Source organism: Nannospalax galili, unplaced genomic scaffold, assembly GCF_000622305.1.
Source record: "Nannospalax galili isolate Female #2095 unplaced genomic scaffold, S.galili_v1.0 scaffold604, whole genome shotgun sequence".
Taxonomy (NCBI): Eukaryota; Metazoa; Chordata; class Mammalia; order Rodentia; family Spalacidae; genus Nannospalax; species Nannospalax galili.
The window spans coordinates 881,294-897,689 of record NW_008350472.1 but is presented as its reverse complement, the minus strand read 5'-3'; the positions used below and the strand labels follow the sequence as shown (position 1 = coordinate 897,689).

Here is a 16,396-nt window from a genome sequence, read left to right as displayed (position 1 = left end):
TTCCAGACACCTAGTCTAAATTCAGTTCCTTCTCACTATCTTCCAAGATGAAAAGACCAGACACTGTTAGTGAATTGTCTAACACATAAGATGAGATCAGTGTCCCTCCTGTCATCCTTCCCCTAAATTGAAATTTGTTTAATCCCAAGACACTTTTTACCTTCATTTACAGAAATGTATCCTTGGAATGAAATTTCTAGTCAAGGAGTTCAATTCACACAAGCAATCATATAGTTCTTTAGGAACTTCTGTAAGAGTGATGTTTAACAGGGGTCAGCTGCTTCCTCAGGTCAGGTGACTTACAAACTGATACTCCAAGGCTTGTAAGTGTGTGGGTTCAGACTCCTGGGCAAAAATTGAAGGAGGGGAGTGGCAAAGTCTAGAGTGCAGAGATGTGAGTAGAAAATGTATCTTTGAAGACTGAGTAAGGTGCACGCCGTGTGCAGAGAGGGGAGCCTGTTGGAGAGCAGCAAGTGCCGAGGTCAGCTGGAGAACCTTGATGAGGGGACAGCACACAGACTGGATGGTCAGAGAAGCCGAAAAATGGATGATTTTGAAATCTGGGAAAATAATTTATTTGTACTTGTAAGCGAGATGAGAGAGTTTTTCAGCATGAGAACAAAAGAAGAGAATCTGTCCCAAGTCCAGCTTCTTATACAAGCATCCATTATCTGACAAAATGGGTGACTCTGCTGTTTCATGCGTCTGTGGCTAGACAATTGTCAGGCAGTGGGATCCCATAAACCAGTGGACAGGCAGAAACATCACTAGACTGCTGCAGCCTACAAGACATTATGTTAGAATGTATTTGCAAATCTACAGAAACATAGGAGAGATTTGTAGGTATTTCCAGGACACCCGCAAGATGTCTAAAGGAATGGCCAGGGCTATGAGGTTAACCTAAACAGAAAAGTATAAGAGGTGAGGACCTTCCATTCACTCTAAGTTCTTTGGGCCATCCTCTTTAACCCTACTATTTATCTCGCCTTGGTCTGCTTGTGGGCTCTGTATTTTTCTCACAGTAATAACAGAACCCATAGACTGAGTTGCCCAGGCAAATGTAGCTTCTTTACTTGCTTTGTGGACAGGATGCTCAGGAGAAGGTTGCAGTGTACTTCTGGTCATCACTGGCTATGGCGCAGAGCCTGTCTTTCCAGTGCATTCCTAAACTTGGGACTCCTTGTTTCCTTTTATTCCTTTAAGAACAAGAATGGTTTCATAAATAAATTCATAACTGTGAGTAGATCACTTGGAAACATTAAGAATAAATGTATAAGATGGGCCCAGTGGTACAAACCTGAAGTCCAGCAACTTGGAAGCCAAGGCAAGAGGATCACATGTTAAAGGTATTCTTGGCTAGAAAATGAGTTCAAGGCCAGCATGGGCAATTAGTGAAACTGCATCTCAAGATAAAAAATAAACAAAAAGGCTGAGGATACAGCTCAGAGGTAGAGTGCTTGCTCAGCATGTGTGAGGCCCTGGGCTCAATACCTAGGACCATAAATAAAGTTCATAACTGTGAGGAGATCACTTGGAAATTAAGAATAAACACATAAAAGCCTTAGAAGTTGTTTTCTGGGTCTTTGTTGGTTCATCTCCCCCCGGTTACAACACCTCTGATGATTGCTTAGGGTAGAAAAGAGGTAGTTTGATGAAGGTGAAATTTTATAGTGATTCACAAAGAGTTCTGTTTGTATGACAATTGTATTGCAACCGGCTCTGTATTCTCCTCAGTACCAGCTGTAGTTTCAGGCATCACTTACTCTGAAACTGATCATACACTCACTTTTCTAGCATGCTGTTCATCAACTACATTCTACAACATCTCATAGCATCCTAAGTTTTTGGTTTGTTCTAAATGTCTGTAGTTGTCTCTCCTATAGATTTCTGTTTCTACTGTAATCTATCTTTCTGAGACTGACAGAAAGGGTTTACATCATCTTAGACACACATAGTCCCAAGGTTAGTAACAGATGTTCTTCATGTAGAATTACTGTAAGTAGATTTATAGATCAATGCTATTGGAAAAGGTGGGAGTTGTCCTTTTGAGTTCTAGAATTTAAGAGCTTAGAACTTAGCTATGAAAATCTCTCAGGTTCTTCAACTTAAGAAAAATAATGAAAAGACAGTTGGCAGGGACTGATTCCACATAGCCTCCGAGGCGCTGCGTGGAAGTGGCTGTTCCAGATGGCCGGCATCAGATGCAGTATAACATTGATGTATGTCCCTGGAAGGAAAGTTCAGGATTCTTACCACTTGAGTACTTTCTAATAGTATGAGCAGCAGAGCGTGCTCACACCATCTGGGTGTTAAAATTCTGCCTTACATTCTCTTTCCCACAAGTAAACAAAGTATGTTTTATACATGGTTGGCAAGTATGTCCATGTGGTCTAGATCTTTACATCTGGATGAGATGCCACTGGGCATCTATGCTGTTTGCTTTTACCTCCAGGCTCTTAAGTTCATTTTAGTACCCAACATCACCCTTTAATTATCTTAATATAAAAACCAATATCCTCATTGCATGGTTGATAAATCCATGTTACACAAATGTGGGGACATGCATTTTCCCATTTCCATGCATTGTTTGTCTGTCATCTCAAATCCCCAGGTTTACTGTGAGGTTCTATGAAAGAGTGTGTTTATTTCCTAAGGCAAGAGCTGGTCTTGTTAAACTGACCACAACCTATTTTTAGTGAAATCCCCACCACACCAAATGCTGGTAACTTTTTTGCAGGAATTTGAAAGCAAATAAATAAATAAAGGGTAGAAATAGAATCCTGTTCTTTTATTAAATTTATAAAGCAAGATGACAAGGATTTCTGTAGTCTCGATAAAAAAATAAACATGCCTGGGTTTCAAATAACATATTATTCCAATGCAGCTGTGTTACACTGTCTAGAATTTTGAACCAAATCACCCATTAATCCACAGTTTTTTTTTACACAAGTGGTGCTTATTTAATCCAAGTACAACCTGTCCAAAATAATCCACAGTTTTAAAAGAAATGATTTTATATTGTTATCTTTCCCTAAGCATTCTACTCTCCCTCTTCAAATAGCATTAGAAAGAGAAAGGCCTTTTTCAAGATGTATTATTCTACCTTAGAATAAACACATACTTACCTATGCATGCATTTTTAGTAATAGCACAGAGGCTCAGTATCAAATATAGAAAATAATATAGTTCTTAAATATAGACTTCTAATCTAGTGCCTGTTTTGGATGGAAAAGAGTATAATGTTGGCCTTCAATTCCTTAGCAATTTTCCTGCCCTTCACAGTCAGAACAGTGTTTTAAGAGATCATATGAAAGACAGTATTGGCAGCAATCTCAATAATAAGGTAATAGTCAAAATAAAGTAAGTCCATAGAATATTCTAAGAACAGCTTAAAACATTCGACTGGATCCGTGTTCAGGACAGAATTTTAAAGTAGGTGTTGTTACTATTCTCATTTTATGGATGAAGAAACGGGAAGTGCTGTCTGCATCCATTCAAGCTGCTCTAACAAAATACCCTAGACTGGATGGTTTACATGACACAGAAATTGGTTATGGTACTAGAAGCTGGAAATCCAATATCAAGATGTCAGCAGATTCCATGTCTGGTGAAGATCTACTTCCTGGATCACAAATGGCAGGTTCTGTGTCCCCACAGGTGAAAGGGCCAAAGGAGCTCCCTTAGATGCAGACAGAGGTGCATCTCATGTTGATTATGAACTGCTTTTTGTTTTGTTATTTTCCTTCCCATTTGGAAGCTAAGCATAGCCTACTATGAAATGCCTTCCTAAACTTGGGCAACTTCCATTGTAAGCCTTTGCCCAAGGAAGAGAAAACTGAGCTTCCTTTTACATTGCTTCTAAAGAACACTTACCTATAACTATTTGGCGTATAAAGAAAGCTTATCAAATACAAATTATGGAGTTAACTGATCTTTGCTAGTGATTATGGAATTATCAGTTATTCTTTAAGCATGCTATTCTTTGCCTAAAATGTGGCTATTGTGGGCTTGTTGGGTGCTCCCCAACAAAGAAAAAAGGTATATTGTCAAATTTTGAACGGCAAGGTAATAATACTAGAACATCGGAGTTGGAGGTTAGTGCTTATATCAGAAGGAAAGAGGTTTTATGAATGGGATTGAGAGCTTTATCAAAGAGGCCCTGGGAGCTTCTTCACCTCTTCTACTGTGTGAGGACCCAAGAATGTATCATCTGTGGACCGGAGGACCCTCACTAAACACCCACATTGAGGCTCCCAGTCATATGAGAAGTAATTTCCTATTGTTTTTAAGCCATTCAGTCTGGGTTTTCTTGTTATAGCAACTAGTACAAGGGAAAACAATGGCTGTGAATAGTGATTTCTCATCCAGTCCTGCCTCAAACTCAGCCACAGTAGATATCTACATAGCGAGTCAAGCCTATTGCTATGACTTGTAAATCATATCCTAAGTATTTTTCTCAAAAAATCTTTTAAGGTTCTCTCATTTCATCCCTTCAGAAGAAAAAAAAAAATCAATGAAATAAGTGGATCACTTGTTTTTATACTAGAACTTAGAGAATGAGAGATGAGAAACTCATCAATCAATAATCCGCATTCTCATCAAAAATGACAAATTTCTTATCTCTCTAGAATATTTGCAGTTAAAGGGATAAGCTGGCTTTCAAGACTTCAAAATATAATGGAGTAAAAAGGAAATGGGGGCAGGTACTCTATATACTAGTATAATAGCACAATATGTGGGATTAAAACACATGGAATTTTCCTAGAGTTGAGTTTGGATGAAGCCAAGTGCTCCCAGAAAGATGTTGAAAGATGACAGAAAGATGTTGACAATTCGAAATAGGGGGTGGAAGACTTTTATCTCTAGATTCATAATTGGCTTCTTTTTCTCCATTCACTATACAATGGAGAATTTGGACTCAGTGCTAAATTACGACCAAGCACATCCTCCAAATGCATTTCATTCAATTAAATCTACCCCACATTCCTCAATATTGATAAATGCAACACTTATTTCCCAGAATACATCCCCATTGTTTTCCTTCAGAACACCTTACTGATTTATCATAGGGTGTTTATTATGGTTTGGGAGCCTAAGCATTGCCTCATAGCTCAGCCTCCATGGAACGTGTTTATGATTTGCTAATGTGTGCTGTGACCCCATCAGTCTGTTTGAAGTGGAGAGGGAGTGGCTGGGAGGGGAGGGAGTGTTTGGGGAGGGAGAGTCATTTGTTTGATGTGTTGGTGGAGGGAGGATGGGGAAGTGGGAAGGCTCACCCTGATGTTTGAACTCAGGGGAACTTTAAGGGTTCAGTTGGGGGGCATCTGGGGGATGGAATACAGTGCTAGAGTGAGTGGCTAGCATGTGTGAGGTCTTGGGGTTGAGTCCCAGGACCACACACCAGAAAATAAGGGTCCAGTTATGATCCTTACATAAAAAATCAGCAGAAGTAACTGGACTCTACTGACAAGTAGGTTCTAGTGGTAAATGCTTTATTTTCTTTCCTTCCTTCCTTCCTTCCTTCCTTCCTTCCTTCCTTCCTTCCTTCCTTTCTTTCTTTTCTTCCTTCTTTCTTTCCTTCCTTCCTTCCTTCCTTCCCTTACTCCCTCCCTCCCTCCCTCCCTCCCTTCCTTCCTTCTTTCCTTCCTTCCTCCTTCCTTTCTCTTTCTCTTTTTCTTTTTTCTTTCTTTTTTTCATTTCACGTTTTTTCTCAGGGGAAATCTCTCACATCCAAGAGGTTAACAAGTCTTGTTCAGTCTTACTAAAAGGATCATCTTTGTGGCGTGGAAGCTGACAGGAGTGCTGCATAACCTCTGTAGTTCGTGCTGTTACCTGGCGCCAAGGACATTAGACCAAGAAGTTGCATGGATGAAGGACCTGAATCGTTCCTTTTTTGTATGTGTTCATAAGGCATCTCCGTCACCAAGGACTCTTGGCCATCTCATTCCTCCATCTCAAACCACTGTCTGCTCTCTCCCTCCCCTTACTAAGCTGGATCTGTGTCTGTCCCTTTTTAACGAGTTCAAGTGAGGTACATTTTTTTTCCCTTTTCTCTCTCTTAAAGCTTCTGCTAGACACACAGTTCACTGAAAATTCAATCACAAACTGGAAGAATTGTAAAAGAAAAAAAAGCATATATCACTAAATATACACATGGCTTCACATTTATTAAACAATAAATTAGCAGAGAAAGTTCCATTTCACCAATATAGTCACAGTCTGTACCAAGCTCATGTCTGTCTGTCATCAGGGCATTCTCCCTTCATGTTTCTTGCATTTATTTTTATACCATATTTAAATAAGAAACACCTTTTACTCCAAATGTATCAAAGTTGACCTCTTCTCTGTAAATTTGTGTATGTTTATATCGTTGTTTTATCTTTCATTAAAAGATGCAGAATCTCTTTGCTTTGGTAACTTTTGTCTTTGGTGCTGTGACAGAAAGTGAAAGGAGCTGGGATCTTAGCTATTGTCTGAAAATGCATCTCCGGGTTCAATATCTAAAGTGATAAAGAACCAGAACCCACCATGGAAGCATTTCCCTGATGGGCTGACCTGGGACCAGGGAGATGGCTTATCTTCCATGGGAAAACACTATAAATCAGACTTCCACATTTTCAGACCTATTTGAATAGGACTTTCTGACTTGTTAGAAATTTGCATCTCTGGGACTGGAGAGATGGCTCAGGAGTTAAGAACACTGACTGTTCTTGCAGAAGACCTGGGTTTGAATCCCAGCACCCACATGGCAGCTAACAACTGTCCAGAACTCCAGTTCCAGGGGATCTGACAGCCTCTTCTGACCTCCGTGGGCATTACACGAGATGGGTGCACTTACCTACATGCAGACAATACACGCATACACATAGAATAAAAATAATAAAATATTTTTTAAAAAGAAATGTGCATCTCTATGCTTGGGCTAAAGCTAATGAATGTTTTATTCAGAATGAGGCTTGTGTATGACTTTCCAACTCAGGCACTGTTCCTGTTGGTTTATTTTTTGGGGAGGGTGTTTTTTTTTGGTTGGTTTGGTTTGCTTTTCTTTAAAGCACCGTTCTAAGAATGCCCAAGGTCAATGTTTCTTAGTTTTCCAGTAGCTATAGATTCCTTTTAAGAATCAGATGGAGGGCTGGAGAGATGGCTCAGTGATTAAGAGCACTGGCTGTTCTTACAAAAGACTCAGGTTTGAATCCTAGCACCCACACAGCAGCTAACAACCATCTGTAACTCCAGTTCCAGGGAATGACTCCTCTTTTGTCCTCTACAGGCACTACATGACATGGGTTCACTTATATACATGCAGGCATAACACACGCATAAAATAAATAAATATGTAAATAATATTTTAGTAAGAATCAAATGTAGCTGAGATTGGTAGCACATGCCTTTAATCCCAGCACTTGAGAGGCAGAGGCAGACAGAGCTCTGTGAGACTGAGGCCAGCCTGGCATATACAGCAAGTTCCAGGCCAGCTGGGGATATAGGGAAACCCTGTCTCAAACAACAACAACAAAGAATTCGATGCAATTGTTAGCATTTAGTGAGAACTTACTGTCACTACATTATTGACTTTTCTCATTATTGTGACAAAATACCAAACACTTTTGGGAGGAAGGGTTTATTTACACTTGTGGTTCAAAGGGATGCAGTTCATCAAGGTCAGGGAGACATGGCAACAGGATCAGGACATGAGTGAAGCTCATCATATGTTTTATAATCAGGAAGCAGAGAGTGGACAGGAAATGCAGTGGGACTATCAGACCTCAAGTCCCACCCCCAGTGACTCACTTCCTGCTTCAAGACTCTGACTCCTAAACAGCTCACAACCTTGCAAAACAACATCACTAGCTGGGGGCCATATCTTCAAATACATGAGTCTATGGAACCTATTTCACATTAGAACAACAGAATGGACTTTATATGCCCATGAAATCCTCTTTTTAAATCCTCACAGCAATTTCTGGGATTTTGAGACCACTGAAGAAAAGAGTTCAACAATTGGAAGTCCCACAGCCAAAAGAAAATTGAGATTAGAGAGGAGGAAAAATAATCTTTTCCTTTCCCTCTTCTAGGCTCTTGGTTGGGTCTCTAATGCAAGAGGACACAAAAGCACATGTTTGCCTAATAGAAGTCTTAATGTGCTAGGCAGTTTCATAAGGAAGTGACGACCTGAGAAAAACGGATACAGCTGAGTGGTTTTGCTGTGGGCTTCATAAAGAATGGAGGGTCAAAAATTCAACAGACCAAGAGACATGAGCCAAAGGTGGCAAAGTGGGGATATCAGGTCCTGATTGCTCTGCCTCCTCACCACATCCTCCCATCCTCAGAGCTAGGGGTGTGCTCCCTTGTGCAGAGACCCCATGTCTCATTGACGACCCTGTGAACTGATATTTGGGAACTCCAGAGAGTCTTTCCGACACCTGCTATTTCTAAATTCCTTCAGTTTAAAGTGCTCAACATGTCAGGGCCAATAAGATGGCCCATTGAGTAAATCTGACAATCTGAGTTCAATCCACAGAACCCACGTGGTAGAAGGAGAACCAACTCCCAAAAGTTATCCTGTGACTTCCACACACAGGCCATGGCACACCCTCTCCCAATAAATAAATGTTAAAAAACATTTTAAAGATATTCAACATACCCAACATCATGTCTTAAAGTAATGCATTCATATTGTCAACAGAATACGAATCCAGGAAGTCTAACTTCAGGGTTGGATATGCTACACATGTCTATGGATCCAACTCCCAAAAGTTATCCTGTGACTTCCACACACAGGCCATGGCACACCCTCTCCCAATAAATAAATGTTAAAAAACATTTTAAAGATATTCAACATACCCAACATCATGTCTTAAAGTAATGCATTCATATTGTCAACAGAATACGAATCCAGGAAGTCTAACTTCAGGGTTGGATATGCTACACATGTCTATGGATTAAATAAAAATAAAAATAAATAAATAAATAAATAAATGAATAATAAACAAACTATGGGGCAATCCATATTTCACAGAGGAAATGTTAACTCAGGTAAGAAACTTGATCCAGATAAGAAATTTGACACAGGGAAGAAACTTGATACATTTCAAGGATTGGATGATGCAAAGGTTGTTCAACTAGAAGGTGAGCTGTCTTCTTTACTTTTATCTATGCCAAGGTATAGCAAACTCTGGCTACTAAAGAGAGAGAAAAAAAGAGAGAGAGGGAGGGACGGAGGAAGAGAAAGAGAGGGAGAGAGAGAGGGAGAGAGAGAGAGGAGAGAACCAGGCTATGTAAGCCTTACTAATTATGTAGATAAATTTAAATTCTGAAAACCTTACCAACATCAGTGAGAAATCAGTGGTGGAGATTACTACTTAATAAAGCCATCACAAAATGGGAGAGAGAGACTTGGTAGTAGAAATTTGCATATAGGCTATAATCTAAACAGTGTGAAGAGTTGAAAGATTTAATTATATGCTTATTTGGTTTTTTGGAAATACATAAAATACAAATTACACTAATAGGCTATTCAAAACAATGAGATATCCCACGTGGAAATTTGGAATGAAATTCTAGTTAACAAAATTATTGTTTAAAAGCATAGGATACCCTATTAGAATATGGTGTGTAAAGAATGTGCTTTGTACAGATGATGGGTGATTTCAGTGACAGTCTTTCACAGTTTGCCACTGCTTATAAATTATCTTTGTTTACAATTCAAAATCATAGATTCAGGCAGAAAAGAAAAGCAAATAATGGCAAAAGAAAGCAGAAAATGGTGAAAACCTACACCAGGAATTAGTAAAACAATAACTACACGGCCACAGAGATGGCCCAGTGGGTGAATCAGCTTGTGGTGTAAGCCTGGTGACTTGAGTTCAATCCTTGGAACCCATGTAAAAATGGACAGACAGAATGAGCTCCACAAAGTTGTGCTCTGGTCTCTATGTATGCATTGCAGCGCACACCTCTATGAGTGCACACAGACAATAATAATACACTTTATTTTTTAAATTTAGAAAGCTACTTAAGTAAAGGCAAGAGTAATTAGCATTACAAGTTCTAGACAGGGAACTAGAAAAAGTCAGAACATGGCAATTTTCAAATGTTCATATGAGAGTCCATTGGAGTTTCTTGACAAGGGCTTCCAAAAGCATTCCTCTATTGGGTTCTTCTTCATTTTTCTTTTGTCTTCCAAGGCTGGACTAGTTGGCTGGGAAGAGTGGCTGAGTACTCAGGTAAAGGTCCAGTGACCCTGCTTGACACTCCTTTAATGAATGAGCACAACCGTCAACAAGCCCAATTGTGCCTATGTATTTTTAACTTCATTTTCAAAAAGGTCATTAGTAGCTGAGTGTACACAAATACAGCGTGATTAATAAACTGACTCATAAATCTTAATGTCTTTATTAGGTTATAAGACCTTAATCATGTCATACTTGTTTGTAAATCCAATAAATCAGAGCATGTTTAATATATTTTAAAGGTTAATAGCATCTTACTTCAGTATTAGTTAAAAGGATTAAGATACTATATGTAAATCACCAAGCACAGTGCTTGTACATAACTGGTAAAAAAATAACGTTTATCTTATCCTCTTCTCTTTCTTTTTCTTGAAAAAAAATCATCTTTTTAAAAAGACAAATAAGTATCCTCACATTCCCTCCTAGTCCTGACGGAGTCAGGGATGGAGCACAGGAAAGATGAAACTGAAGAGAAAGCCCAGATATCTGAGATCCTGGGAAAGGCCAGGAGTGCAGACAGCTGTGATGGAGGACCAGGGGACAGTCAGACTATCAATAAAGTAGTGAGGCTGAAGCGGTGACCAAAGGGAAATTCTGAGAAGGGGGAAGTTAACTGTGTCCTGGAAGAACAGATTCTGGAAGCTAAATCTTGAGAAACAGCCTTTTCCAAAGGCATCGGCGTCCACACAAGTGCTTTGATTGGCAGCCTACAGGGGCTTTGCCAGGATTCACTATGAAAGCAGATGATAGTGTAAGCTGATGGATATAGTTACTTGTTATTCATGACACTGGGGATGTGGGATCCATTTTGCAGGTTCTTGGTCTTGGAGATAAAAAATTTTAAAGGGGCTGGATAGATGGCTTGGCTGTTAAGTGTATGTGTACTGCTGTTGCAGAGGACTCAAGTTTAGTTCTGAATACCCATGTTGGGCACCTATCTCACAACCACCTGTAACACCAGTTCAAGGGGCACCTCGGGCACCTGTACTCACGCATGCACAATCTCATTAGACAACACATACATATAAACATAATTTAAAAACAAATAAATCTTAAGAGCCAGTACTTGGGAGGCAGTGACAGGAGGATGTCTATGAGATTGAGGCCAGCCTGGTCTACACTGGTGCTGCACTTTCATGCACAAAGCTTTATACCAATACACACATGTACACATATTAATAAAGATTCTTTGGAACTAGAGAAAGAAAGCACAGGATAGGCAAGCTGGAGCTACTGGGAACAGAGGAGGGGAAAAGAAAGATAGACTTTCTGAACTAGGCATCAAGGAAGTCCACAGACTCAGCAGGAGAGTCTTCAGGCAGAGGCTTCAGAGAGTCAAGCGAAGCAGCAGGTTAGGAGTTCATCAGTCCCCAGAAGGAGAAGGATGAGGAGAGGCGGAAGAGAGAAGAGAAGAATAGTTGCTTTAAATAAACCTAATTAGGGCGACTTGGGTTGGGTTTGTTTGTTTTTGTTTTGTTTCCAGAAAACAAGAGAAATTTACTGTGGTACCTGGACAAGATGAAAATTTCAGAACACAATTTGGAGCATACAGGTACATTATTTAAACCCTAACATTTCCTGTCATGCAGTACATAGAAGTTATGAGTTAACTTTTGTTGTTCAGGAGAATGAAATTAAACCCTTATTTATTTTAAATGTCTGAATTCCTAAGAGCATTTAGTATCCTTAGAAGAAACACAAAATAGAGAGGAACCAAAAGTATGTTTATTTAGAAACTTTTAAAATGCTAATGAACAAACTATCACCTTTTATTACTTTTTTTAGAAAGAATATTTTTATTATTCCAAGGAGAGGCAATTTTCCACACATTTTTCCAGAAATAACTTGAAGCAGGTTACATAAATATATATAGAATGAAGTTTAAGGGTGGAAAAGTAGGGTTAAGAAAACAAAGACTAATGCCTGGCATGGTGGCACCCGTCCTCAGTCCCAGCACCTAGGAGGCAGAGCCTGGGAGAGCTCTGTGAGTTCAAAGCCAGCCAGGTCCACTCAGTGAGCTCCAGGCCAGCTGGGGGTCACAGGGAGACTCTGTCTCAAACAAAAACAAAAATCAAAGACCAAAGGATTTGCCTACATGGGGTCAACTTTAGTGGAATAATGAAGGTTTCCATTAGCATTATTTTTTTTATCCTAACTAGTTTATTGGGTTTGCTAACAGAGCATAGGGCTGGGGTTTATTTACAGAAGAGTGGGAACCCCCCTTTATGGCTGTGCTGGAAAGTCCACATTCAAATATAGATCCTGTGACTTCCAGACAGCCTCACAAAATGGTGGGAGAGGTGCCTCATGGCGTTCTGGGCTTATATATGATTAATTAGCCCCTCCCCCACATGCAGCTATGGTTGACTGATCGCATGGGAGGGGTAACTGGCTTGCCCCTGACCCTCTTGATGAAGTGGGAAGTGTGACTATAGCTTGCCAGCATAGTGGTCGGGGGACACTTCCAGTTAATACTCCACCCCTTCCTCTAGTTCAGTCTCACAAATATCTCAGATACACTGTTGATGGGAGGGTGCCCTCAAATAACACTGAACACATTTCTAAATCGAATCCATGGTCAATGAGAAAAAGGAGGTAAGACATCCTGTGGCTGTTACTGTGAATGCACATTAAGAGGGATCCAAACTGTTCGTTGCTGCTCTCTTCACAATAGCTAAGAGGTGGAAGCAACCTAGGTGTCCCTCAATTGATGAGTGGATAATGAAAATGTGGTTCATATATACGATGGAGTTTTACTCAGCAGTAAAGAAAGACAAAATCATGAAATTTGCAAGTAAATGGATGGAACTAGAAACTGTTATACTAAGTGAAGTAACACAATCTCAGAAAAAAAATCGACATATGTTCTCCCTCATATGTGGATCCTAGGATCAGACTCTGATAAATAAGTATGCAAACAGACATAACTGCAGGAACCAGGACAAGGGTAAGGAAACAGTGAGGTAAAGCTTGGTTGCTATTTTTCTAATGACATCTGTCACTAGGTCTGTTATGTCTTAGACTCTTCAGCCACTATAACAAAATGCCTCAGGCATGGCATGGTTCTGGGGGTTGAAAGGTCAAGATGAGGGCATATTTAGCATCTGGGGAAGAACGGCTTCTTCACATAGGCAGTCCTCACATACTAGTAGCATTCTCGTGGTGGTTTGGATTGAAACGAACAACTGGTCTTTGCCCAAGATTTATCTACATGACACACAGTAATTAAAAGTAGCAGACTGGTGGAACTAACCTACTTGGATGTTTAACAAACATACCTTGAGATCTATACTAATTGGATCAGAAGGACAAAAGTACACTTTTTGCTCCTTGCCCTCCTAGGTCGATTAGTTCCCAGGGACTATCAGCATCTCGCAAAATGTCTTGTAATGGTGGTGGGTCATCTGACCTCAGGATCAAGGAGGCCAAGGAGACCCCACAAGTTGGACTTGAACCAGTGTCCAGTCTATAAAGAGGAGGGTGAACATGGAGGAATCATTTCCTCCATGCTTCCAAGAGAAGCCAACAATGGTCGAGCAGGACCTTTGACTTATCTTCACATAGAGGTTACACGACTCTTTGGCATGTACCCAATGGACTTGTCCTATTGAAGAGACACTTGTAAAACCATGCTTGTTGCTGCTCTTTTCACAATAGCTAAGAGATGGAAGCAACCTACATATCACTGAACAGACCAGTGGTTAACAAAAATGTGGTATATTTACACAATGGAGTTCTATTCAGCAGTAAACAAAGATGAAATAGTGAAATTTACAGGCAAATGCATGGATCTAGAAACTATTATTCGAAGTGAAGTAACACAGACTCAGAAAAACAAATGACAAATGTTCTCCCTCATATGTAGCTCCTAGCACCAGATTCTTTTAAATTCCAGGTCCTTTAGTAAGAGGATGCTATACAGCAGGACCTTCTGCATGAAATCACTACCATCATCATGACTTCGGCTGAACCTGATCCCTAAACATAGTCACAATTGGGCTTGTTGAAGGTTGTGTCTTTCATTAAAGAAGTGCCAAGCAGGGTCACTGGGCCTTCACCTGAGTATCCATCTACTCTTCCCACCCAATTAGTCCAACCTTGGAAGACAAAAGAAAAATGAGGAAGAACCCAATAGAGGGATCCTTTTGGAAGCCCTTGTCAAGAAACTCCAATGGACTCTCATATGAACATTTGCAAATTGCCCTGTTCTGCTTTTTTTTTAGTTCCCTGACTGGAACTTGTAATGCTAATTACCCTTGCCTTTACTTCTCCTTTACATCTCCTATTCATGATTCAAGGACTTCCTTTTCCCCTTAGAGACAAGAGTTATGCAATTTGGGAGTCTTTTAGATAGACCCACTTAAGGAGTACTCCAATTGCCTCACCTGGTTTCCTGTTCAACATGGAAGAAGCCAGAGTAGTCTGCGTCCCTATTGCCTATTGGCAATTTGGGTAACCCGTTCAGAGGATGGCATAATATGAATAAGAGGTAGGAAATGGCCAGGCAGTAAGGGTAAAAATACTCCAAAGAAATGTATCCAGTTTCTGTGCTAAAAGGCAACATGTCCTTGAGCCTATTAACAACATACTCTATCCCAAAGGCCAAAAATATCAAAAGTATTTGGGAGCTTGTATCTAGTCCTTAAAAGATTTTAGGGTTACATGGAAAGTGTTGGAAGGGAGGGAGTGGGCATGGATTTGATCAAAACATCTTATATGCATGTATGAAATTCTTAATAAAGTTTTTGTAAAAGTTAAAAAAAAAGAGGGATCCAAACTGTTCTAAGAACCTTTTTCTTCAGACTACTCTCAAAACTGTACTCCTGAACGCAGACTTGCTCTTTTATTGAAACAGTATATTCAACATAAAATGGGGAAGTAAAAGAGGAAATGTTTTATAAGACAATTATGTCCCTACTGACCCCCACTGACCTAGGACACACACAGCAAAAGCAGACCTTATCAATTTAATCCCATCTATGAAACACAAAAGGAATCACCTTTACATTTTCCTTGCCTTCAGTGAGTAATCACTTGCCGTGATTGATATTCACCATATACATAAACCCATACATACATTATTCTGGGAAAGGGCAAGGAAGGGTCATGAGGAATTAAACTCATATTTGGTTTACAAGAGGCGCCTATGACTCAATGAGCTTGTTACATTATAAACAAGCTACAATTAACTTTTTGGTTGCAAGGTTAAATAAACGTCACTTGTCAGAGTATGTTCATATTGTAAAAGTTATTGTCACAATATTTCATCCAAATTTGTTTTAAAAAATACAAAATATTTAATATTAAAATTAGCAAAATTGTAAGAACCTCATGAGGAAACTAGTAAGTTTAACTGAAGGATGTAAATGAATGCTTAACTAATGATGAATGGGAATTTCCAATACTGTGCCTATATGAGTTCTTTGCTAATAACTTTACCAATTCAATATGACATCAAAATCTCCATAAAAAATTCTAAGGAACTTTGAATTGTGACTTTATGTTTATGTGGAATTATTTATGACACAAAATTTCAAAAACAAATGGGACCAAATAGTAAAGCCTATAAGAAGGCCAATCTTCCACACAGCGCGATGTCTTCTGAAGCTGTAATTCTTTTACTGATGTAGCTATTTGCTTTATTTTAAAATGAAAATATGTTATATTTAAAATAAGTGGGAATAGGCAGGAGTTTACAAATTCCTGCCCTTAGATGAGAGCTATTGGCAGTTAATGGCTGGTGTTGACACAAAAGCATAACTCTCACCTCAAAGGGGATAAAAGATAGTTTATTCTGGAGCCAAATATGAGTGACCATGGCCCGGGAACACAGCTTCAGATTACCCCAAATTCATGTTCCAGCGTGGTAACAGTTACATTATGTTTTTATAGTAACAGAACAAAGAAAAGTCATAAATCAGGACACTTTTCCAAATTCATTGGTGGATACATTCGGTAGGCAGGTCTTAGCAAAGCAGGGGGTTTCTACTATAGGTCTCAAATGTTATCTGATGACATGCTTAGCCTTTTGATTGGTGGGATCTGGTGGTCTGCTAAGTTAATACATTGTATTAGTCACAAGAATGCTAATTAAGAAACAGAGGTAAGCAAGGTGTGGCTATTTATGAGGTTAAAGATGTCCCCCAGATAATTTGTGAATAGGC

At 39.5% G+C, this 16,396-nt stretch overlaps 1 protein-coding gene across 2 annotated transcripts in view; it reads left to right on the top strand.

Moving 5' to 3' along the window:
* The window catches only part of Rgs7 (regulator of G protein signaling 7), a 228,618-nt gene extending 222,204 nt beyond the window's left edge, over positions 1–6,414 (top strand). Inside the window, exon 15 of one of the 2 annotated variants that reach the window (XM_008847790.1) lies at positions 5,715–6,414. In XM_008847790.1, the coding sequence (XP_008846012.1) occupies positions 5,715–5,765 (51 nt within the window). In that variant the 3' untranslated portion in view covers positions 5,766–6,414. The remainder of the gene's footprint in view (positions 1–5,714) is intronic. The other variant, XM_008847789.3, reaches the window with a different exon arrangement.
* The last annotated feature ends 9,982 nt before the right edge of the window (positions 6,415–16,396 follow it).